The sequence below is a fragment of the Daucus carota genome, chromosome 5, assembly GCF_001625215.2.
Source record: "Daucus carota subsp. sativus chromosome 5, DH1 v3.0, whole genome shotgun sequence".
Taxonomy (NCBI): domain Eukaryota; kingdom Viridiplantae; phylum Streptophyta; class Magnoliopsida; order Apiales; family Apiaceae; genus Daucus; species Daucus carota.
Window position 1 is genome coordinate 36,572,769 of NC_030385.2, and position 24,533 is coordinate 36,597,301.

Genomic DNA, 24,533 nt, shown 5'->3' on the forward strand with positions numbered 1-24,533 from the left:
CAATTTTATTTCTCATTGCAATAGATATATATAGTCCGAAATTTAATCAAGAAATAGTGTGATCGTCTAAAAAGTGAGGGCGGCCACAAGGATTTAGGCTGTAGTAGCTTTCATATCTATTTGGTGGCCAACCAAGGAGCCCACCAAATCACTAATCAGCTCATTGGATTTTATTTAAACAAAGTCTACACATTTCTAAATGCCAATCCACACCATGAGTCATGAACTTATCTGCACCCCTCTGTCAATTTGTTGAAGACTTTTAACTATAAAACAAAACCATGGTTACTTAGTTTATACACAACATACTTCTTTTAACAAAGAACTTTGCTTAATATATGTGTGTGTTTCACTTTGCATTAACACTTGGTGAAGGAGCCAAAACTTGGATTGTAAAATGAAAACATCCTAGAATGTGACTAGGTACATACCATTTGTTGTTTTTAATGACATGTTTTTAGTGAGATTAGTGAGTATGCACAAGGTGAAGCTGCAATTCTACTTAAGTAGTGACAAAATTGAATCTAACATATAGCATATATCATTTCTGAGACAGATTCAAAGTGATAAACAAAGTCGCCAATCTATGCAATAGAACTATAAGTACACAAATTTTTTATGAGTTGTTGGAGGCTGTGTTTATTTAAGAATGTATCATTTGATATACATCTATGAGAATTATACAGTCACATAGATCATGAAGAATTAGCACGGAGCCAAGCCAGCCATCACTCACCTATACTATACTGTAATATGTGGCAATATAATTTTACAAAAACTCCTATATATACTGCAGATGCGATAGTAATATGGGAAAAGTCCAAATAGACAACTATGTTGAGTTGAATCTCGAATGATTAAAGTAGAAAATCGTGTAGGAGGTCAAAATCGGCAAAATCTGGGTCGTCGACACGAGTCCTGGAGTAGGTCCTGGAAAGCATAATATCGGGCAAGCAGAAAGGGACAAGCTGGTCCTCTATCTGAAAACCAAAGGCATCAACATCTCCGTAGCCAAACGTGGCTAGGTCCTCGTCGTCATTGTAGGGGAGTACTGATGTCGGGGACAGAGCGCCAGCAGGGAGCGCAGGCTCTGCAGCTGGAGTAGTGGCTGATTCAACCAGTTTGTTCTCAGGGGAAGAAATGTTTGTGTTTACTTGATCAGGTGGTGGAGGGAAATTTGTGATGGCATCAGGACCCTTGAGTTTGATGGCAGCTGTGTCGTAGACAGCAGCCGCTTCTTCAGGGGTGTCGTAAGTGCCCAGCCAGAGCCTTTTTCTCATGACAGGATCACGAATCTCAGCAGCATACCTCCCCCAGGGGCGTTGCCTCACGCCCCTGTACTTTCTCTGCGGACGAGCAGGAGGTGGAGGAGGAGCTGATCTATCAGATACCTCCTCTTCCTCCTGCTGTTCTCGACGCCTTCTGTTATTAGTAGCACTAGCAGAAGGAGTGAAGTTGATCTCAGACACTTGTCTTTTAACCACCCTCCTCTTCCTCTTTCTCTTGTTCCCGACTATATAGTCATGATCATAGTCCTCGTCAGAGGAGCAATCAGTAGCATCAGCATCGATAAGAATAATTCTCAAGACCCGACGTTGGGAGGCGGAGGAGTGCTTCTTGCTAGTGCGGCTGATCACTCGATCACAAAACTCCACTACTTCCGTCTCCCCCATATCCCTACACAGCTGGATCAGACAGAAACTTAGCCAACTTTCGGCTACCTATATAGGCAAAAGCACGAAAGAAGACTTTGTCAAAAAAATCTAAAATTTTTACCACCACTATCCTGCCACAGAGTACGCAATTCACTCTAGAAACAAAACCAATAGAGTGACTTCTGTTTATATACCGAGTCCCCACTCCTAGTTTCGTGGTAATGTTGAAGAAGTGGAATGAGCACGTCAGCAGCCACCGTCAGCAGGTAAATTACCTACACCACTTGACCACAGGACCGATCCAGCTTACTTCTTCCACAGATTTTTTTACTTAATTTCTTGACTTTTCTACTCCCTACCCCCACTCTCCCGGCGGCCTTGCCCAGTCCCTATCGATTGTTACTTACATTATCGCCTTCTTTAATCATTACTCAGACTATTCATCTCGAACTATTAATTTAGTTACTGATTAAATCATCAAACAGAAGCAAATCCGCGTGTCTAAATACGACACAAAATTAACACCTGTACAGGCAGGCCTGCGACTTTGGGGCATATTATATGAATAACAAGTTCTGTATTTACGCGATCTACTAGCATAATGATATTGTAAAGTTATGTCATATCAGTGATCTAGTTTGTGCCGAAGCGAGATAATTCCAACGCAATTATTATTCTCTAAGGAATGATAAGATTTTATCAAGATATTCCTCAACATCCAGCGGATGAAAGACAGAAGGAAGAGAGAAGTATCACGGCTGCTTAAATGATGAAAAAGCAGCGACAGGTACAAGAAGAATACTAATTCACCTCATGTGCATTCTGCGACATTTCTCTATTGTGATGGTCAGCCGTGGGCCTGGGAAGCAATAATATGTATTTTGAAATAATAGCACCAAGAAAAAAAAAATTGTGCGCATGTACTAATATAGAGCCAGTCAACTAAAATATTTGAAAAGTTGCATCTCAGGGAACCACGAGTTTATGCTTGCAGAAGAAGTGAAGTAGGAAGGAGGACTCAAATTTGAATTTCCTAAGCTGTTAGAAGCGGGGCTTATTAGATCGTAGACTAATTCAACACTAATGCCCTGGCTCATAAATTTTTTTCCTACAACCAAAAACTCAAACAGGATACTGCAACACAAGATTTAAGCATAGATTGCTCAACACAAGCTATGAATAGCTGTAATTTTTTTTTTTATTGCCAACACTTGTGTATTTCAAATGATCAAATTAGTAAGACCGAAATCATGGATCATACCTGACCGCCATAGAGCATACTTCTGTCTCGGTTCAGCTGTGGCTTAATATTTGGCATGGTCAGTTGATACTCGCGAGTGATTTCAGGGACCAGAGGATCATCATTGTTTGTCTGTCAGTAGAGAACAGATGGACTACAAGGCCCGACACATATGATCATCTGCGTCAAAAAGTTCATAAATTTGATTTTAAAGTATGTAAACAGTTGCACATATATCGCTACTTATTACCACTGATAAAGGGAATCTGAGATTAGCCAACACCTTCACAATAGTCTTCTATTACATGCATACTATCTATTTTGAGTCTAAAGAGTAAAGACATGAGACATCTTTCCAGAGAAACAAACATCAGTAAAAAAGGCTAGCATTCGTTCAGAAAGTTAAGGGCGACACTTGCAAATGGAAGATGTACCATTACCAGTGCTGCATGATGTAGGGGGAATGGAGGATACTTCTGCATATCATTGAGCTCGTTCACAGTTTCGGAATTCGATGCTTTGACACACAAGTGACCTGTAAAGAAACTGTAAGGTAATTACACAGCAGCACCTAACAATACTTTCTAATGAATCAGTGTTGCTAATATTGTCCATCTCTCCATAATTTGTAAACCAAAAGAAAAAACACCTAAAAGATGAACTGGGGCTACCAGCAGTTCTCAAAATTGAGATGTAAACAATTCTGGAAGCCGAAAGGGCATCCATTCAGAAATTTCCAGCAAAACAGAGTATTATATTGTTCTAAAATTATATCTCTATTAATTAACCTTGGATAAATTCTGAATGAAGATTTGTTTGTTGTAATGGTACTATAAGATCAATAATGATGTTTCTTGAATCCATTTTGGCTTGTTGGCAGATTTGATTTCTAATTCCTCTCATCAGATATCACATTTTGTTTTTTGTTAATGTTCAATCAAATAGAATTGCTTACATTGTAATTATTACAACAAATAGTATTATGACATGCTACCTCTCCCTAATTTGACCAAACCACTGAAAAAAAAACATAATGAAAAAACTGGACAAACTTCACTCTCTTGACAGAATCTTACTATCATGTGAAATCAAATAAATTTTAAACTGACATTGCAATTAGATTCAATGGACTTGCAAGGAAATCAGGGGGTCTGCACATTTGAGTCCTTGGATTTGTTGTTCTCTTCTGAAGATGGCCGGTTCTCTGAGTCAGATTGCCGAATCTCTTCTATCATTCTAATCACTTCATTTATGTTTGGTCTCATGTCTGGCACCCTTGCAACACATGCCATTGCAATTTGCAGCATTTGCACCATCTCTTCTTCTATGTTTTGATATCTCATCAATTCTACATCAAATACTTCAGCTGTCCATTCTTCTCTCACCACTGACTGTACCCACCTTGGGAGATCAACCATATCATCCCGAGTTGGTGACTGAATTGGTTGTTTTCCGGTCAACATCTCGAGCAGGAGGATGCCAAAGCTATATACATCTGATTTATGACTGTGCTTGCGTGTTTCAATCACCTCTGGGGCACGATACCCTACATGCCGAGATGGAGTGGCAGGGAAGTTCATTAGAGGTGCTAACCCGATATCAGAGACACAGCCGTCTAGGTCTTGGTTGAGAAGAACATTTGAGGACTTGATGTTTCCGTGAGTAAATTTACCACCACCTGCAGAATGGATGTGGGCTATACCTCTTGCAGCTCCAAGAGCTATTTTAATCCTGGTTACCCAGTCTAGTGGAGTTCTCCCGGCACCCCTAGTTCCTGAGATCAGATTATCATTCAGCAGAGAGTAATACTGAGGATTAACTAATAGTCTTTAACAGAGTAAAAGCTACTGTGCATCATATCTCAAATTAAAAATACAATGGTAGGCAATCTACATAAGATAGTCTTAAACGAGTTTCACAGGTAAATGATATGTCACTACAAAACATTTCAAATAAAGCAAGAGCATATATTTGGGTACTGGGGACGAATTGTATTACGGCTACAAAATCTAGACTCTAGTTAAATATTCCAAAATAAGGCAGGTAAATCACTCTTATGAAGTTTTGCCTCTTATGTCATTTGAAATTCTCTCTGCCACAGTTAGGTAAATTGTTTCAAATGGCATACAGTCCTGGGCAGAAAAATCTAGAAGTCAATTTCTGAAACTATACGGGTGAAGTTTATCACAATGCTTATAAAATGCCAACACCGACAATAGACTACTATTAAATCTTCAAATTAAAATATAGTTTAAAGAAGCTTACCGTGCAATAGCATGGACAAGCTACCGTTGGGGATATAATCATAGACTAGAAGTTTCTCGTCTTTTGAGTAATAATAAGCACGGAGGGGCACCACATTTGGATGCTGCCCAACTCTTCCAATGGCATCCATCTGCTGCTCAAAGTCTTTTTTTCCCACCACTACTTCTTTCAATCGTTTTACTACCACAGTTGTTGACTCCTCCAGGACAGCTTTATATGCAGTCCCATAACTTCCCTTTCCAAGCACTTCAGCTGAAGCCCTCAACAAATCCTCAAGATCAAAATTATAAGAACAGCCTTCAAAGAAAACCAGCTTGTTCTTTTCCGGCTCTTGCACTCCACTGCCAAACTCCTCCTTAGGTTTCTCACTCCTTCCACCAGTAGCAGACTTCCCCTTCGTAACGCGTTCGCCGTCACTCCCCTTTTTCCTTAAGCAGCACAGAAATATGATTAAAATTAGAAGAAACAGAAGCACAGCCCCTCCAGCTGCAATAGCAATAATAGCACCTAAACTAATTTTCTTTTTAGAGCTTTCTTTTTTGGGCACTTGTGGAACAGGTGGAGAAATGGTTGGCGAAGGTGGAGGACGTACAGGAACTACAGGTGAGCAAGCAACAAGTGGTGGCCCGCATAAGAAAGTGTTTCCCACAAACGAGGAATTCGGGAACCCTTGGAGGGAGGATGGAATAGATCCATTTAGATGGTTATTACTTAAATTCAAGCGCCTTAGTCCGGGAAGGGTGATATTGGGGATATGTCCAGAAAGCGAGTTATTCTGAAGGCTTAATGCAGTAAGTCCTGTCCAGTTCTGTATAGACAGTGGTATGTTGCCAGTTAGGGAATTGAATGAAAGATCCAGTATGCTGAGTTGGGAAGAAAAAGAGGTTGGAATATCACCAGAAAAGTTGTTATTTTGGAGAAAAAGGTTGCGGAGGGAGGGGAGGGAAGCAATATCAGACGGTATGCTTCCATCAAGGGCATTTGATCGGAGGCTAATAATACTTAAAGAATCTAGTTTTCCAAGCGTGTTGGGTGGAATTTTCCCAATAAGGCCAACACCAGGGAGTCGAACCGTGAGTACATGAGCACCATCTGGAGTGCAAGTGATGCCTACCCAAGTTGTGCAGATAGAGGTGGAAGAATTCCAGTTCAGCTTTCGACCATGGGGAACAGCAGCAGCAAATGCAAGAAGAGCTTGTTGATCAGAATTCAAATCACCAAAACTCTGAGGCAGAAGAACAAGTACTGTGAATATGGACACAATCAACTGGAAAGGAGAGCAGCGCTTCATTAGGAATCGCTCAGCTGTATGCCAGTAAATGTGGCGCATATCTCTCATTTTCCTGTTAGGATATAGGAGCGATGAAATATTATTAGAACTAAACAAAAAACTGAACTCACGTATATGAATTGAAAATAAGATAGAACACAAGTGAGAATTTTTCTGTTCAACGAAATGAATATTTGTAACTACACAATTCCTTAAGGATAAAAAGAACAATTGTGTCTTCATGTAGTAGTGGCCACAAAATCACAGGCAAAAATTAGAAGGTGAAACCAGCTAAAATTCCCTACACTACCAGACCCACAATAATAATACTGAGAAATACTGAACATTCATCGGTGACCAGAGAAGGACATCACAAAGCCTGTTGACCAATTTGAATACCAAACATTCCAAATAACTTATCACCGCCAATTATCTTTTCCATTGAGTGACAAAAAAATTCTAACATCAAAGGTCAACTTGGGAGGGGGGAGGGGGGCACGTGGCCCCAAATAACCTTTTTATTTTAATGAAATGAAAAAACATATAGGGATGTAAGGATGCCCCTTTCCCCTTTTCAAAGAAAAAACAGGATCTGCTCTGGCCTGTTAGCTCAAATACTCATAGTATACAAGCACAGGGATTACACTTCTTAGTAAACATATAATTAAGAAAAGAAAGCTTTCTCCGTAAACTGGTAAAATGATAGTGGATAAAGCATTTCGCAGCAAGATGAGGACATGCCGCTGTTAATTTAACACATTGCAAGATAGTAGAAGGTAGTGCACAAGGCAGTACTAAGAATTCACAAGACAGAACATTGATGCAGTATAAAGCACTAAGTAAATCCGATTCAACACGATACGAAACTTGAATATCAGTGATGGAAAACATGTGTTAGGTTATCAAACATGAGTAATTGAAATGGTAATGTGAGTATTTAGGTGGGATGCAGGTAGCAGTTGGTGAGAGATTAACAAGTGAGGGAAAAAGAGAGAAAGTAAAAGCATAAAATTACTAATTATGAGTGGTTGGTTTCGATTTAAAGCTGGTCAAACCAACTTATAACTTTAGAATTATCTGCAAATTAATTAAAAAACAAATTCAAAAGTTGAACTTTTAGCAAATTGAAAGATGGGATTTTTAAGTTATAGGAACAGATAATAAAGTAGATAGACACTAGCTTTAAGCAAGAAATGCAGTATGGATTGATAATATAGAGATAATGTTGTAATGTTACATATAGACATAGAAGTAGCAGTAATTATGGAGATCTAGAGAAAAGAAAGGTGTGAATGTAGTACCTGGAAACATTGGTAAGAATGTAAGTGAGTTTAAAGCAAACACTGAGTAGCAAATTAGGATGAGGAGCGGAGAATTATGTTGGGTGTGGCTGGGGAGAGACTAGAGAGGGAGAGAGAGATTTAAGGGAGAGTGAAATTAGAGAGGGGGGGGAGAGAGATGCAGAGGGAGAGAGAGAGAGAGAGAGAGAGAGAGAAAGGATTGGGGGAGCTCAAGAGAAGCTTGAAGTTTCTGCAGAGAGAGAGAGAGAGAGAGAGAGAGAGAGATTGGGGGAGAGAGAGGATTGGGGGAGCTCAAGAGAAGCTTGAAGTTCCTGCCGTGGAGTAGTAGTGTAGTTTGACGATGTTGTGGATTTTGTAGAGAGAGACGAAATGTAGAGAGGGGGGAGGAATTGGGGGAGAGTGAGTTGATGAGCGACTCAACTCAACTCAACTCAACCACCGGACGAAATGAATAGAGAGAAGCTACTGGCTAACGCTACTGGACACAGGAGCTGATGATGCAATACACTGCATACAACATACTTTAATAAATATTCCTCTAACGTCCTCCTAATTAATACTCCCTCCGTCCCTCTGGGATCTATACGTTTCTTTTGGACACGGGAATTAAGAAAAATGTATAAATTAATGTAAAGTAATGAGAAAGAGAAAGAAAAGTAGGTAAATTGGCGGGACCCATTAATATTTAAGTGATAGATTTGAAAAAGTAGATGAAAGTAGTGGGTGAGTGGGATTTTTATATTATAAAACTTTACCATTTTGGGAAAATTTTGAAATGTATAGAATTAAATGGGACATCCCGAAAAGGAAAGTGTATAGAAATCAGAGGGACGGAGGGAGTACTAACAAATTTTGTTTAATTATTATTAATTGCATCTCTCACACTCTCACTTTCCAATATTTAACTAAATTTGTTCTTACCTGGCTTTTTTTTTTATTGCAAACTCCTGCTCCTCTCCACATCCCCATTCATTCTCAAGTCTCAACTACGGTTGCAATATCCCCTTTTTAATGCCACAATGTTATTGCTATGTTCCCCCAAATTCTTTTGCTAATATATCTACTGTACCGTGTACTCGAATCATTTTATACAAGGAGCAGTACATATCCGGATTATAATACTTTTTATATGATATTTTTTAATAATATTAATCTTAAATAATTATATAATTATTAATTATAATTTAACTTTTTAATTAATTTATTAGTTGCTTGGTATTGTTGATTAATTAACTAGATTGATTTTATTTTCATTTAAAAAGTTAGTTTTTATAATATTGTTTATATTATAAATAGTAATAGAAATAATAACCATTCTTTTATCACTTATATTATAAAATTTAGAAAAAATTTCAATAATTTTATAAAGGGATTTTCTCATAAATACCTAAGTCCAAAATTGTTTTTACAAAAATATTACATCATTTTAAAATATATTACAAAAATATCAAATTTTTGAAAATATTTGCAAAACCACAGTATGTAATCAGTTGTAGACTCTAGATGCAATCATACTTGCAATCCCTATTGGTGTAAATTGCAATTAAGTGAAGTTGTATATAGTTGCAGAGTGTATTCTTGTATTTCTAAAAATTTCCGAAAGATAATGAAATCACAGAAAAATTTAGAAAAAAGTAATTTTTTTTGAAGAAAAAAAAGCTAGTTTTTTTATAAATTCTTTTTTATAAATAAAAAAAAAAAAAAAAAGCGAAGTGAAGGTATAACGGAGGGAGTATGATAGTAAATTAAAAAGAGTGGAGCAGGAGTGGGACAACCCAGCTCTCATTAGGTGAGCTATATACTTCAGTTGGTTTCTGGCATTCTGCTACTTGCTATTTTTACCAATACTGTTTCTTCAATTTATTACTAATATTTTGTAGCAATAATATCTCCTACAATGATAATGAATACATCACGTTATCTCCTGTAAACAAATACTATAGTTCAGACGGATGCATCCATCAGTACAATACATCTGCGTTCACTCCACGGCTCCTTGGCTATTCATCGGGTTCTGTTATGCACATACATTGTAGATTGCACAAAGTAACTAAAAATTGTTTTTTGTTGCTACAGATGTGAATTGTGATCCATAGACATAAAAATACAGGTGAATCATATACAATATACATGCTCCATCATTGTTCAGCCTCCACTCATTCTGAATCGGAGATAAAATCAGGAATTATGATATTTAGAATTATTGATATAATATAATAATAAACATTTCGATAATAATAAAGTCATAGTCCAAAAAGTTATGTGTTTGGACTGTTTGGCTTAGCATAGAAGAATTGTTCATTACTTATAAGTGAAAAATTAATTATAAGTGATAAGTAACTTTTGTTTTATGTGTTTGGATAAATTTTTGATATTTATAATTTACTGAATATAAAATTTATTAATATATTAATAAATTATCATAGATTATCTTTAAATCTGCATTCTAACCACTCATATTCTGATATATAATTAATTAATTGACTTATAAAATTATTACAAAAATAAATTGATGGACTTAAAAACTCAGCTAAACGCTCTTATTATTTCCCGGTATTCCACCTGTGCACTGTATATAACGATAAGTAGGCAGTAAGAATCTCTCGGAGGTTGAAATGTAGAAAATCACATGGCACACTCAACACAGAACCACAGACCAGAGGTGCCTGCTCCACATTACTGTATTTGTCAGGAAACAAAATCAATTGCACCCGGTAAAAGTACATAATTACTGAGACACATGCTCCACAGTACTACTATTACTACTATGTCTGAATCCCATGCTATGTTTAAGCACAACTTATTGGAACTTTATCTATAGTGCAAGTAACCTTAAAGTCAAGATCCAGTTAATTCTCCAAAGTCAAAAGTGCAATCGAAGTTTTTGAGATCAAATGCAAAAAAGTCAAATCTTAACCCTCATTTTTTAAAAATTTAACTTTGCAATTCATGTACTATACAGTTGGCTGCCAAATTTTATTCCAACATGTGTTGCGCTTCGGATCGTGGCCTTGATTTGTACTTTACAGTCTAATTTCATACGGCCACTTGTTTCGATGAGAATTTATCTAATGGTCTCAGGCTAGAACTTAGAACTCAGAATTCTTAAAACTGAGATCCACTGCCTCTCAAGTTAGAACTCAAATTCTTAAAACTGAGATCCACTGCCACGGCAAAAATCGGTGACGGAATCAAGTCGGACTACATAAAATGATAAAATGCTAAAACTTGTTTACATGTGTAACTGGGAATAGGGGATTGGTTTAATTAATTTATGAAATAATAATCACTAACTCTAACGAGAATGATAATCTTTTATTGGTGGATGAATAATATGTATTTACATCAATTCCACCAATAAAAATAAATCATGAAAGTTAGTGTTTATTGTGTTCTTTTGGACACACGTTAAAAAGATCGTTCATTTATTTATTGTGCGTACTACTAGAATTGTTTGATACTTTGATCAGATGGATTCTTGTGCTCATATTCAATAACAACTCTCAATAATTGTTACTACCTGCCATCATCGATCTGTCAAAATTCATAAATGCAGTTTTTCTGTCTGTTATTTGATTGGGTCCTTAACACACGAAAGGAATTACACAGAAATGCAGGACGTATTCCTCTTGTAGAAGTACAACATTCTAGCACGACCAACGGTGATGTATATTTTGCAGAGAAAACCTATAAAACATCACTCACATGATGATCTATGTCTTGTATTAAAATATAAAATGATACTGTACCCTTCATTTTACAGAGGTGTAAAATGTTTTTTAGACATTACCAAATGATAAAAATGACTGAAATAAAATAATTGCCTTTATATAACAAAAAATTTTATAACCGGACATTCAACTTGTATGTCCCGTAACTTAGAAGCTTTATAATTTTATAATGAAACAAAAAATTGTTTTTTTTTTCAATTAAGCAAACTTACACACTCATCTTATTGATGCTGAGACTCGAATAATGTGATTAAAATGGTGAATTCCAAAAGCATTCAGTAGTAGTATATATGATTGGCAAAATTCTATCTCCCTGTCTTCATCGTCCATGATTTACGTTTGCTAGCTGCACCAGGCTGGGAAGGAAACTTGAATTGCTTTATTCCACAGAGAGGATGTTACGAATCAGAATAAACATAATTTACTGACAAGTCAAAGAGTACAAAAGCAATAGATGCATGTGACCCTGCATTTTCATATTCTGTAATTTACATTGTACAGATGAAGACAGTGGAGATTAAAAATGGCGAGTAAAAAAGGAATATTAGTAGCAACCGATTACGGAGGCAATGATTTAATAGCAATTCTCTGTTATTTTGACAAAAGTCTGGTGTCTTTAGGTGTCTTGGAAGATTCTTTCCCGGGCATCATCTCTGTCTGTCTTGATAACAACATTTCTCTACATTCTTAAACTCTGTTGTATTTTGCCACCCACTTTTACTCACTTTCTTCTAAAAAATTTAGTTGGTTTCGGCTTATTTATGGGAATTGGGACTGGTCTCCAACACACTCATTTAATTGGATTTCTATATGATTATGCGGTTGCTTGGTTCCTTTCAGTCTGAATTGCCCCACAGGGCCAGATTTGAGTGTCCTGCCATCTAAAATACAAAATGCCTGAACAATAATTTTACATCGGTTGATTTGGTAGTCAGAATCTTCTTTGAGTTTCTCAACCGATTTTGTAGAGTTATATTCATGTCTGAGGTGCCGTAGAGAATATGCTTTTAGCATCACGCTCCTGGATTTGAAGGTAATTGGGGGATGACCCCAGAAAACGACGAATCTGATGCACAAGACTCCTCAGTTGGAAAGATTATGATACAAACATGAAACAACCTTGCTATCTTTTTCAACAAAAAAACTGATTCCAAGTTTCATATATTAACAGCATTCAAAATTTCCATGACAGATAATTGCCCATAATACACGTGATTTGCTTTAGATCAACTGTTTAATAAGTATGGGAAGAAAAAACCATTCAAGAGAGCATGGTCCCTGGAGCACTAGTTGACCTCAAAACTTGACCAATGGTCACACATTCGATTGACCCCTTTTTTTGTCCATCTGATTTCCTGCTACTGGATCCTCTTTAGCCGTCGAAAGAAAAGGCATGCGAGTTAGAAGGGTCATACAATTCTTTTTCACGGTTTGAATCAAAAATGAGGGAAAATGATGGAGCATCCAAATGAATCTCAAATGACACGTGTCATGATTTAATTGACTACAACTCTATTGAATACAATGGACCCCCTGCATATACAATGATTTCATCAATTAAAACATTTCATCCAGAAAGAATTTTATGTATCCAATTTCGGTGCTCTAGCATTACTCAAAAAATTAGTGCACTAAATGTTAACGAACCCATCAATTAGCAAAGATATAAGGATTAGGTTCTTCCAGCATTAAAAAAACAAAGATCACAGAACCGCACTAAATCACCATGTTGCACTTATCTTTTGTCGATACGGATCCTGGGATGGATTAGATTAACATTAAGCAAAATACTCAAGGCATATAAGCTAGAGTTATGAGAAAACACCAAGTCCAGCCAAGCAACTACAAAACTTATCGACATTCATATAACTGAAGCTGGTATTAAAAATTAAAATTATTGCTTCCCCGTTTAAATCCCAACTCACATAGGTATCTGATAATTATCCATCAATTCAGATGTCAAACAGAGAAGTTTTCATAGCTGGCATTCCAAGATGTAATCAAAGCAAACAGATCCTCCATATCATATAGTATTATATTGGAAAATCATATAAGGTTGTGCATGAGAAATTCTTTAATGAGAGGACATAGTAAACCTGGATGTGAATTAAGCAGATCTCATCATACAAGGAAACCCGACACTGAAGCCAATATGTTTGAGCAATGTAGAACATAGAAAACTAGGATGTCATTGTAACAATGTGTGCAACACAAACATATATCTGAACTACTAGTACTAAGTAACAATTGAATGATTAACAAATAGAGAAACCTAAAATCATAAAACAATAGATATAAACATGCATGTTTGCTAAGTTACCTCCAATTTGCTTCTTCCATAATGACGATTAGAGGTGTCATTCTCCTGCACTTGTTCAAAACCATCAAACGAGACAATTAGTGACTCCGTGTATCTCAAAGTTGCAAGAACCTCGTATTCTCTACCTCTATAAAATCTAAGTTCTTTCTTCTCAGAGTCATACAAGTGCCAAGTTTGATCGAATGACATGCCTCCATGAAACTGTCCAACTCCCAAATAACCAGAGAGCCACATTTCCCAATCATCCTTCACACTGAATCTTTTCGTCCAAGAAATTCTGTCCGATACATCATCCAACGTCCATAAATCAACTCCAACTAGTACCCCGTCATCACCAACGGATTCAAACATCATAGCAACACAACCTTCGTAATCCAAAACATCCGACCTCTTTCTCCCCCCAAAATCTATAGGAAATAAAACTTCTCAAAACACCTCTTCATGAAAATCAAATGACACCAACTTATAATCACAATCCAAATATAACACCCCGTTTACAACACAATCAATTTGCCCATACGGGTTACACTTCCACTTGCTCAGAACAGGATCCTGAAATTGCCTCCAACAATCGGCCTTACTCGAATACACCTGCACAGCTGGCACATGATCATCCAAATCCTCGTACACAAACCTAACAACCTTATAATCATCCGAAACACTATCATAGCCAAACCCTAACCGATAAGCACGCGTGGCGCTGCCACGTGTAGAGCCCAAACTCTCTTCCACATATTAGTACACGGATTCCACAAACACACCTCCGCACCATGCATAGTGTCCAAACATACAATCCCATTACAAGTACCAACAACAAGAACATGTGTAACAAAACACCATGGCATAACAACACAGTTGATGTGTATTAGAGAGTCGTTCATATCTAGTGCAACTTGTTCGTGCGGATATTCGATAACGAGTAGCGTTGGTTTAGTCTTGGAAGCGAGTAATGCGAAGTTGAGGTGAGATTTGATGAAGCTAGGGTTTGAGATTAAGGAGAGCCATGATTTGCAGACCGACTTGCATCGGAGCAATGATTTCGCCGGAAGGCGGAGAAGTATTTCGGTGACGAGTTCGGGCGGTAAAGAGTCGGCGGAGTGCGCCATGATAAGAGAATTTGTCAATCTACGGGGCGGCTCCGCCGCGGTGATGCCTTGATTAAAGATGAAGGGGAAAATTAGCGCAGAGGCTCTTGGCCATGATGGATGATGAGTGATGACTATATGTATTTGGATTGGGCTAGAATATTCTGGGCCTGTTTAACTGAATTATATTTCGGGTTCTATTTTTCAGGAGCATTAGTGACTTGAAATTCCATAATTTTAAATTTACCATGTGGTTTCTTCAAGAATCCCTCGAAATCATTTGCATGCCGGAAATATAAACAAAAGTACCGGTCACCAAATAGCAAGTTGTCAGAAACCGGTACAACAATTATCAGGGGACTGGGGACATTTTGATGATCCTTGAGAATGAGAATCGGAAATGTGACATGGAGATTAATAATTCAAAATGTATAAAATGAGTGATTTATTGTTAATTGGAGTCCCATATATCGAAATTGTTTATCCGACGGCATTAAATAGATGCGTTAATCATGAACCAAACGTTGCAGGAATGATCTATCCAATAAATGTCATTGAGGTTCCCATTCTATATAACAAAATTGCTAATCAAAATACTAACACATAGATTTGAGATTCCGATTCTTGTTAAACGGATTCGATAATTATGAACCAAACGTCCCTTGTTCGTCGCAACTCTGCAACCCATGCCATCTTCTTATCAACATGTTTCCTTGAGTTGTTGAACAACATACTTATCTAATAAATTCACCATGAGCAACACACATACTTCAGTTCTCATTCATTTCTTTTACATTTCAATGAATTTTCTTGACGGATTCAGTCTGATAATTATCTGCAGAATTTTATTCTGTTGCAGTATTATACGGTAATTGTTACAGCGCTTATACATGTAGCACCAACAAAACTCACATTCACACATTATCTGTTACAACATGATCGTCCACCTTTCTAACAAAAAATAAAACAAATTTTAGTATCACACAGCAAACTGGAGGTAGATATATATAGACATATATTCCATAATCTTAAGAGATGGAGAATCTTCTTCTCCTTGGCTTGGTGAGGTCTACACCAACATCATCGATATGAGATGTATCTTTGGATCCATGCTTGAAAGGATTGAGCTTTCCCAGAGTCTTTGACATCGATGAAAAGAACTTGGTTTGCTTTTTTACACCTTTAGTTGCAGCAGATGTAGTCCCTAGAGAATTACTACTACCACTCTTCTGCATATCTGAAAGGTACATCTTCATTTTCAGTAGCTCGGTTCTTAGTGCCTCATTTTCTCTAGCTAACGACACGTCAGCCTGCAATTGATTTCTTGTAGAAATTGCATCAGGAGCTTTTCGGTCATCTACACCACTTCTGATCTTTAACTGATCATAGTATAGTGCGTGAAGAACGATCTGTACAGGTAATCTTTTGTTTTGTGATGCATGGAGCCTTGCATCGTATGATAGCTTTAGTGGATCCATTACACTGCACACTTTCTCCCGCTCTATCTCGTCTAGGTTTGGATGAGCCTGCATGTATTAATTCAGTGTTCAGGTTCTCAACTCAAACTTATATTAATGGTCTCAGATCCTGATGTACTAGTAAAAGAAAGCCTACTATGCATACTAAGCCCTCCAAACATCTGATGGTTTTATGGTTTTAGGATATTGTAACATGGCATGCTTTTGATAAAACAGCCATTCTAGCCTATTGAATGACCACACTATATAGTTGCATCCATATATAAGTCTTCTCTGCTAAAATATTTTAGATTGAACATCAATACTCCAATTCTGATGCGGAAGGATAAATAATTTCATGCGGAAATAAGGTTGTTGATCAAGTGAAATTATTTCAAGTGCATGTGCAACTGAATTCAGAGCAGTGGTATATACGATTGTTACCTTCAAATAGATGTCAATGGCCCTGTACAGATCATCATCTACCTTTCTAGCAGCTTTAGGCACCAAATTAGCAATCCCATTAAACTTAGATATACTGAGTTCGCTGTGGACTGCAATTTCACCTAAATAAGCATCAACTGTCTTGGCCACCCTCTGTGTAGCCGCAGAACAAACCTCCTTAAAATCACCTCCATTGAAGACAGCAACATTCTTCTCCTTATCAACAAACCCCGCTATGATCCTCCTCACACTTTCCAAATCAAACAGTTTTTCCCCATCATAAGTATATGATGTGATCAGCAGATCATCTACTGTAACATGCTCTAGTATTGCCGAGATCCTTTTCTCTAGCTCTGTTTTGCAACTGTTTGATGCTCCCAAGAAAATTGCAGTTCGAAGAAGGCAACACATGAAACTTATGGGGAAAACTGCCTTGTCAGGAGGCAAGAGCGCAACAATACTCTCAAGAAGCTCGCGCTGCTGGACTCTGATGTTGCTGGACTCCTGCTTGATAGCATTGCTGCCAGAATGATCACGCACCAGATCTGGAAGTGATCTTTCTGTATAGGTTATTATTGCACTGGCTATCGTCAACCCTTTAGCGCCACGGCCTTTCATTGAAGTAATGACCTTCCCAAAGAAACATATGTCTAATATGGACAATTCTTCTGTCCACCAATTTGGAGGTGAACGGCTTGGAAAATTCGCCTCGTTACAAGCCTACACCAGTTTAAGTTTCAGATTAATTTATTTACACATCCATGTATGTAAAATAAACCAAAAAAACAGATCACATAAACAATAAATAGCTAAACTTGGTTTATGATGATATGATTCTGCTTCTATCACAATTTCACAATAATCTGCATGTAAGTACCTATCAAGTCTTGATCTATACTGGTATGTGTACAAGTGCTAGATTAGAGGATCAACAAATTTCTAGAAAAAAATTCTTTACAGAAAATAAGGGTGAGTCTGCACACATTGAGATGTTTCTCAGTTCATGCTATTTGCTAAAGCGGGAGCCTTGTGCACTGCATACAACATAATATTTTTTGAATCCTCTTAATTCATTGAAATGGCCTTTTTCTAATTGAGTTGTGTTATGCCTATTATATCCAAACCTTATACATACACATACAGATATGAGATATGCATGAAGATTACTGCATACAGATTGACGGATTTTATTATAATATACAGAGACTAATTAATATGTAGGATTATAGAAGTAGTACCTTAGTAGTAGCGACATCAACACATCTTTTTATGATATTCAGATCTTCAGCCAAAGGAAGAAGATTTTCACAAGATTTCAAGACGACAAGTGCACCAGAAAGGCTTGTCAAAGCAACTTGACTAAGAAAATCCTCTGTCCGGCCAGCCAAGTTACCATCACAGTACTTGTCGTTCATCTGAAGATACTCGGATGCACAACGGAGAGCTGCTACGTTGTGGACTGTGATCTCAAAATTAACACCATAGCAGAACTTGGCTGCTTTTTCGAAAATCTCAGCTCCTCCTGGTATATCTGATAGATCAATTCTTTCCAACTCTGTTCCATCTTTCTTGTCCATTATCAATTTTCGTATGTAGTTGCTCTTTGCCACAAGCATGAACTGTAAAAATACAAACACAAAAGCCATTATTTAATAATTAAAATTTATATGTTCATGTATACCTAAAAGATCACTCAACTTGACCGCACAAACACGTATTTAATGTTATTTCCACCTAAACCAGTTTAGCGTACAAACTTAAAGCGTCAAGAGGATGGTTTACGACAATCATATTACTACGTAAGGTTATTTCCATTGAAACCAGTTTATAACACGTATGTAAGGTTATTTCGACGGTCATGCTGGTATTAATAACCATATTAAGCGATATTAAGCCGTTGGTTCTCCTCAAATCTTAAAGTGCTAAAAAAGAGCCTACGAGAATTATATTTTACGAAAATCATATTGTATTCTAACGAGTTATATTCATGCTAAGATCACTAATAATTTAACAGCATCAACAAATGATATAATAAGATGAATCATATGCACCTTATGAAGATTAAAAGAGGCTCCACCGACTTCAACAAGAAGATCAGTTGGAATTTCTTGAGAGAACACCCTGCAATCAAACATAAAAAAGCATAATTAATGATGTATCATTAACTATAACAACATACTTAATGAGCACTACTCAATACATACCATTGGTTAGTTCTTTCCATGGCAAGAGAGAGTCTAGTAGCAGTGTTCTTAAATGTGGCAGTGCTTGCTGCCATATACTGTGTATATGTAATATGTGAAGGTAGATATTAGTGAAGGAGAGAAAATGACTTAGAAGATAAAGAGTATCTTCGGATTAAAGTTGAGATAGTGCTTTAGGTTTATATATAGATAGAAGAACAGAGTGATATGTGAAGTTAACTTGGATAGATAATCATGGATAGTGTGAGTGTGTGTCTTTGTAATTCACTTTTAGTAAATCTGGGTTTTTGAGCTTTAGTGATAAGGTGTGTGATACTGTCTCCAGTTACGTGAACCCAACTTTATTTACGTGACCCTTGTCTAACTTTACTTTTTTCGGTTTCTGATTGACCCTTTCCGAATTGTTAGGTGCTTTCAATTCATTCTTGTTTCTGTCACCTCACCTCCGCCTTCACTTCGTCATTTACTAATTATTTTGTACTTGAAAATAATAGAACGGTATCTCGCGTATCCCGCTTATATCTCGTTTAACCTAATCGATGCGGAATAATCTTTTCGTACAGATTTTTTCATCTATGTAATTTATCGGTTACTGAAAATTGAAATTTTAGGGGATAAATTCTGCACTTTGAGTTTCTACTTGATTTATGTGGCATGCGAGTTTCTGTTGGTCATAGTAACTTGATGGAGAGTGCAAGAGAACACAACAAAAGAGATTAATTGCGCTCTTCTCCAGCCAATAGAAAACAGCGTCCAACTCCAAGCAAGATGCACATACAAACGGCAGCCGAGTCATTAACCCGTTGTTATTACGGAAATTTAAATACTCAAACACACGTATTTCGAGAATGAGTAATATCCGCCCGCAGATAAAATGATTAAGAAATGAGTGCAACCTAATCACATTAGCTGCATCCTCCACTCGATGCCAAACACGATCGTGAACAAGCAGGCAACAAAGCGGGCTCCAAATTGGAATGATCTGGGCGAGTCCGTCTCAGCCACTCAAACAAGTGGTGCCTATTTCTCCACCAACTCCAACCACAGAAAAATGTCTCAACTCGCAATCTAGTCATAAACCCTCCCATTTCTCCAACTCATCCGGGCCCCACGTATCGTCTTTTGACATGTTCCGATGTTGGGCCGCCTTGTAGCTTGTTTTTCTACGACCCTTCCACGCATACGTACGACTCGTGTAATATAAGATGAGGATAATGCTGGTGCGGGCCATTACAGTATCTGTTTGTTACCAATCACAAGCTGACACGTTGCATTCTCTGTATTCTCTTTGTACAGAATATACGCTGACGTGCATTATCTGTACTCTCCGTATTATTCCACCACAGTTTATTCTCTGCGGTCTGCATAATTGATATTCTATGTATTCATGTTCTGCAGTTCTGGTCCATGCATTATGATTAGTACAACGTACAAAATGGATGAAAAGCTATGGACCTTGCAGATACTAAAGTTCCAGAGTTTCATGATTTTGGACTTCAAAAACGATAACATAAGATGCATTCTGCATTCCTAGGTTGTTCATCCCCTGAAATTCTGAGTTTTTTGTATTTGTTTTTCAATAATTGTTAAAAATCTGAGTGTTTTTTCTGAAATTCTTGAAGCCGACTAGTGATGGTATGTATCAGGTGCAACCTTAAACAATGATTCGTGCACGAATCATATTCTTTGGTCTCATGATAATAGTTCATACAATTTTTGCGGATGTTTTAGTTATAAAATATATACCCTTTTACTAAAAGAGTTATTAACCAAAAAACCCAATCAACTTGTCAAATTTTTGCTAAAAAACCTTTAAACTTCTGCTTTCTTTAACAACCCCAATAAACTTTATTAAAAATATAAAAATAAATACAAAATAAACCATGGTTGAATCTATCAATGTGACTTGTCATTTATCTTTCCTTGATTTGTATCTTTTGATACACGTGTGTGCCACATAGCGCCTAGTCATTTACAGGAATAATTTATAATATGATATTTGTAGGTTTAAATTTATAAATTAAAATGAAAACAAGTGAAGATGTGTGATATTGGCAGATTATTATAAAGGCTGAGTTGATGTTCGAAATAAATTCATGCGGTTATCATTTTGACGTAATCAGATGGTATGCGAAAAGATTACCAGATGGGGTGTTATTTCTGACTCCATTCAATACAAAATTCAGGAGATAGAACGGCTTTTTTATGTTTTCCTGAGTTCACAGGTTTTGTTGGGGTGTCTCACACGACTAATTTTTATAAAGTTTTAAGGGGTGTTTGTTAAGAGTTGCTCGGGACTATTGATTGGACAGAGTATATAGTTGAGTAATTTGTTTGTATTTTGGTAGATTGTTTGTACTAAGTGGTTAAAATATGTCTTACTCAATTGGGAGTTCCTATTCTGCTGCTTGATGTGTTGCGCGGCTGCACCTGAAACTTGGTTAACTGTTTATGCTCGAGTAGCTAAGCAGGGATTTCACACATTAATATACACCATAAGATAGATTTTTTCTACATAGAAAATCAACCACGTAGAAACGAGGTGGATGAGATGCCTCAGAGCCTTCAATCGCAATAACTATGGTGGGAAAGCAGTTCTCAAGTCTGTTCATTGTCTGAATGAGAGCCTATTACTTCCCTGTCTTAATGAGCAGCCGATCAACCATCTTAAAACTTATTTTAGTGTGTGCTGATTTTTCGGTTATTTTCTTTGATTAATTGTAATCAATTTACCACATAGGATATGTGATGATCATGGTTAGTCCACAACAGCTATAAGTAATTCTAGTTAAATGTTTTTCAAAGATTTAATAAAGTTTATTGGGGTTATTGGTGAAAAAAAGGTTCATAGGTTTTTTGGCAAAAAAATGACAAGTTAGTTGGGTTTTTTGGTTAATAGCTCTTGCTAAAATTATGAGTTATTTTGAATTATAATTTAATCAATTTATCTTTTTTTACCAAGCACCGAACATGCATAAAAGTTTAACAAGAAAAGGATTAAAGCGTCAATAACCATAAATTCAATAGATAACTGACGGGTTTTATATCAAACTGGCCACTTATTTTGTCAAAAAATCTCACTTGACTCATCAAAAAAATTTCGGACTCATTTAAGCCACTATAAACCAAATATATATCATTTTACCCACATCATTATTCATATCTCTTTACTTAATTATTTATATAAAATTAACCGTTTATTTTTTTACTACAAAAACATTTCGAGTACTTTCATAATAGTCCCTAGTATTTATTAAAATAATTTGGGAATTCCTAAAGCAACATAGCCATGTAGTTAAAAAAATATATGTTTATAAATATATAGTTAGATGATCATCCTATCTGTGTTGGTTTAGTAATTCACAAATTATTTTGATAAATACTAGAGACTATTATCAAAGTACTCGAAGTGGTTTTGCAGTAAAACAACAAACGGTTGATTTTTCATAAATGATTAAGTAAAGAGCTATGATGGTGATGTGGATAAAATGATATATATTTTGTTTATAGTGGTTTAAGTGAGTCCGAAATTTTTTGGGTGGGTCAAGTGAGATTTTTTGACGAAATGGGTGGCCAGTTTGATATAAAACCCGATAACTGACTTAAAAAAATTAAATTCTATAAATAGAAACAGAGAGAAAAATTTACCAAAATAATGAAATGACATATTGATAGGAATGATGAATCCAGTAATTTAACCTTTTCCAGGTTTTGGAACTCCATGCAACTACTAGATTTAGATCAAATTATGTGTGGCTGATATATATATTACTTCCATTTAAGGAAATCGAGCGACACACATAACATTTCTATTGATCAGAATTTGGTTTTTAGTAGTAGTACTGTTAAACAGTGTTGATACTCTCATAATTGAATAGTATAGCAAGTCCGGTCTCCAAATACTTCAAAACCTTACTGCAAAAGAGGCCCGAAACTCCAAATGCTTCAAAACCTTACTGCAAAAGAGGCCCAGTATCAGTTTGATTTATTTTATTTTTCCCCAGCCCATCAGGCCACCCCTTCCTAGCCCATTAATAAATGAGAAGTAAAATTATAAAAACATCTAGATTAGCTCGCTACTATAATATTAATTTCAGATCGGTTTTTCGGATCATATTGTCCAAGGTCCAACAAGAATGGAAAAAAGAAAAATCTGCTGTAGACTGAAATTGCTATTTAGTTAATATTAAGAAATTATAAAAAATAAATAAAGATTAATAATTGAAAAAATTGTTGTAATAATTTCAGAGTACGCCACGCATCTGGCCGAGTACAATATTTGGAAACTGATATTGGTCTGTTTTCTATGGTAAGGGCCTATCGGATCTATAATTGTGAAGTATCTTGGCTGGCCCATTTCATTAAATTGTAGGTAGTTGGGAGTTAAGTATGCCTGCTTTATTCGTAGGGCCGGGAAAGCACTACTCATGGACTTCAACGAGTAGTTGGGAGCTCGCAAAATTATTTTCCATTCAACACACTCAATGGACCAATGGTACACCAGACCAGTACTCAGCATAGGTATGATTTTTCAAACCAAAAACTTGATTATCAGGAATAGATTAGAAAGAAGCATGATATGGTTGATCCTAACTTCATAATTTGCTTACTAATTCTTTTTCACCTTAAAATACAAAGCGATTACGAATGAAAAGAGCTATTGATTTATACTAACTCAAATCGAAATATCGAATGTGTAGATAATAAAAGTATATATTAGTTTAATAATCTATTTATTATACATTAAAAAATATAATAAATTTTTAATTCATTATCATAGAATTCATGTATAAAATTATTTTAATATTTAAAAAATAAATTACAAACATGAAATTTTGAATTATATTTTCACGGGTTCAAGACTAGTATTTTTCTAATTCTTTAGAGTAGTGTCCTTGTTTATCAAACGCCTCGACCCCGCTCCTACAATATTAAAATAATAATTTATAATTTATTATGATTTTTTTTGAAACAAAGGTATTAATCTAATAATAAAAAATCATACGATATCTACACCAATGATCGGGTCGAACAAACAGTAAATTGCAATCTCATGTTCTCATAAAAAGACAGGATAACGATATTTTGAAAAATATATATATAATACATATACAAGTACCAGCTTTTGTGATTTAATGTGAAAAATGTTCTGCATACAATAAATTTGATAAAACTAATTTTGATAAGTTATTTATTTTAGCATGGAAATTGACTTTACAAGTAAAATAAGTCAATAGAAAATATATACTATCATTTTCCAATTTTAAATTAGTTTCATATTTATTTTTAATATAAATATTATATATTTTTCAGTATAAGCTGAGAACGATTTTACCTTGGATGAAAATCGCATACTATCATAATCATGCATGGACACACCTCAGTAGAATTCGAAAGGACAAATTCGGACAAGGGAGCGAGATTTTAGTGCAATCGTGCATTTTTTACGTTTGGTCAGTCGAGAATCGAAAAGGGAAAGGATATACTATTTGGAGTTGCTGTAAAATTTGCCTGCGAGATAAAGTATAAACACACATCTGCTGCAACTTCGACCCTTATCG

At 36.2% G+C, this 24,533-nt stretch overlaps 4 protein-coding genes across 6 annotated transcripts; all 4 read right to left on the bottom strand.

The window, feature by feature from the left end:
- Positions 1–612: 612 nt before the first annotated feature.
- Positions 613–2,160, bottom strand: LOC108222872 (pathogenesis-related genes transcriptional activator PTI6). The gene has a single exon (XM_017396829.2). The coding sequence runs from the start codon at positions 1,671–1,673 to the stop codon at positions 858–860; it is 816 nt and encodes a 271-aa protein (XP_017252318.1). The 5' UTR covers positions 1,674–2,160; the 3' UTR covers positions 613–857.
- Positions 2,161–3,809: 1,649 nt separating this feature from the next.
- Positions 3,810–8,254, bottom strand: LOC108222871 (probable inactive receptor kinase At5g58300). 3 transcript variants are annotated; one of them, XM_017396826.2, is made up of 3 exons: positions 7,732–8,254; positions 5,161–6,503; positions 3,810–4,669 (listed from the first exon to the last, which is right to left on the bottom strand). In XM_017396826.2, exons 2-3 carry the CDS (start codon positions 6,497–6,499, stop codon positions 4,038–4,040), a joined length of 1,971 nt encoding a protein of 656 aa, XP_017252315.1. In that variant the 5' UTR covers positions 6,500–6,503; positions 7,732–8,254; the 3' UTR covers positions 3,810–4,037. The 3 variants fall into 3 exon arrangements, with proteins under 3 accessions (XP_017252315.1, XP_017252316.1, XP_063949510.1); XM_017396827.2 differs by lacking the exon at positions 7,732–8,254 and adding an exon at positions 7,298–7,437; XM_064093440.1 differs by lacking the exon at positions 7,732–8,254 and adding an exon at positions 6,945–7,150.
- Positions 8,255–12,090: 3,836 nt separating this feature from the next.
- LOC108222873 (hypothetical protein) lies at positions 12,091–15,221 on the bottom strand. The gene is made up of 2 exons (XM_017396830.2): positions 13,783–15,221; positions 12,091–12,995 (listed from the first exon to the last, which is right to left on the bottom strand). The coding sequence occupies exon 1, from the start codon at positions 14,886–14,888 to the stop codon at positions 14,460–14,462; it is 429 nt and encodes a 142-aa protein (XP_017252319.2). The 5' UTR covers positions 14,889–15,221; the 3' UTR covers positions 12,091–12,995; positions 13,783–14,459.
- A 539-nt stretch (positions 15,222–15,760) lies between these two features.
- On the bottom strand, positions 15,761–19,322 carry LOC108223808 (root phototropism protein 2). Its single transcript, XM_017398233.2, has 5 exons — positions 18,973–19,322; positions 18,820–18,889; positions 18,007–18,387; positions 16,769–17,488; positions 15,761–16,393 (listed from the first exon to the last, which is right to left on the bottom strand). The coding sequence occupies exons 1-5, from the start codon at positions 19,044–19,046 to the stop codon at positions 15,896–15,898; spliced, it is 1,743 nt and encodes a 580-aa protein (XP_017253722.1). The 5' UTR covers positions 19,047–19,322; the 3' UTR covers positions 15,761–15,895.
- Positions 19,323–24,533: the final 5,211 nt, after the last annotated feature.

Bases quoted from the DNA above. Each gene is read 5' to 3' on its own strand.
- LOC108222872 (XM_017396829.2), bottom strand. From the start codon at position 1,673: ATGGGGGAGACGGAAGTAGTGGAGTTTTGTGATCGAGTGATCAGCCGC.
- LOC108222871 (XM_064093440.1), bottom strand. From the start codon at position 6,973: ATGTTTTTTCATTTCATTAAAATAAAAAG. The intron at 6,504-6,944 runs GTTATTTGGGGC...ATATCCTAACAG, and splicing joins CATTTCATTAAAATAAAAAG to GAAAATGAGAGATATGCGCC. The intron at 4,670-5,160 runs GTAAGCTTCTTT...ATCTGATCTCAG, and splicing joins CTTGTCCATGCTATTGCACG to GAACTAGGGGTGCCGGGAGA.
- LOC108222873 (XM_017396830.2), bottom strand. From the start codon at position 14,888: ATGGCGCACTCCGCCGACTCTTTACCGCCCGAACTCGTCACCGAAATA.
- LOC108223808 (XM_017398233.2), bottom strand. From the start codon at position 19,046: ATGGCAGCAAGCACTGCCACATTTAAGAACACTGCTACTAGACTCTCT. The intron at 18,388-18,819 runs GTGCATATGATT...GTATTTTTACAG, and splicing joins CCTCTTTTAATCTTCATAAG to TTCATGCTTGTGGCAAAGAG. The intron at 16,394-16,768 runs GTAACAATCGTA...TAATACATGCAG, and splicing joins CCATTGACATCTATTTGAAG to GCTCATCCAAACCTAGACGA.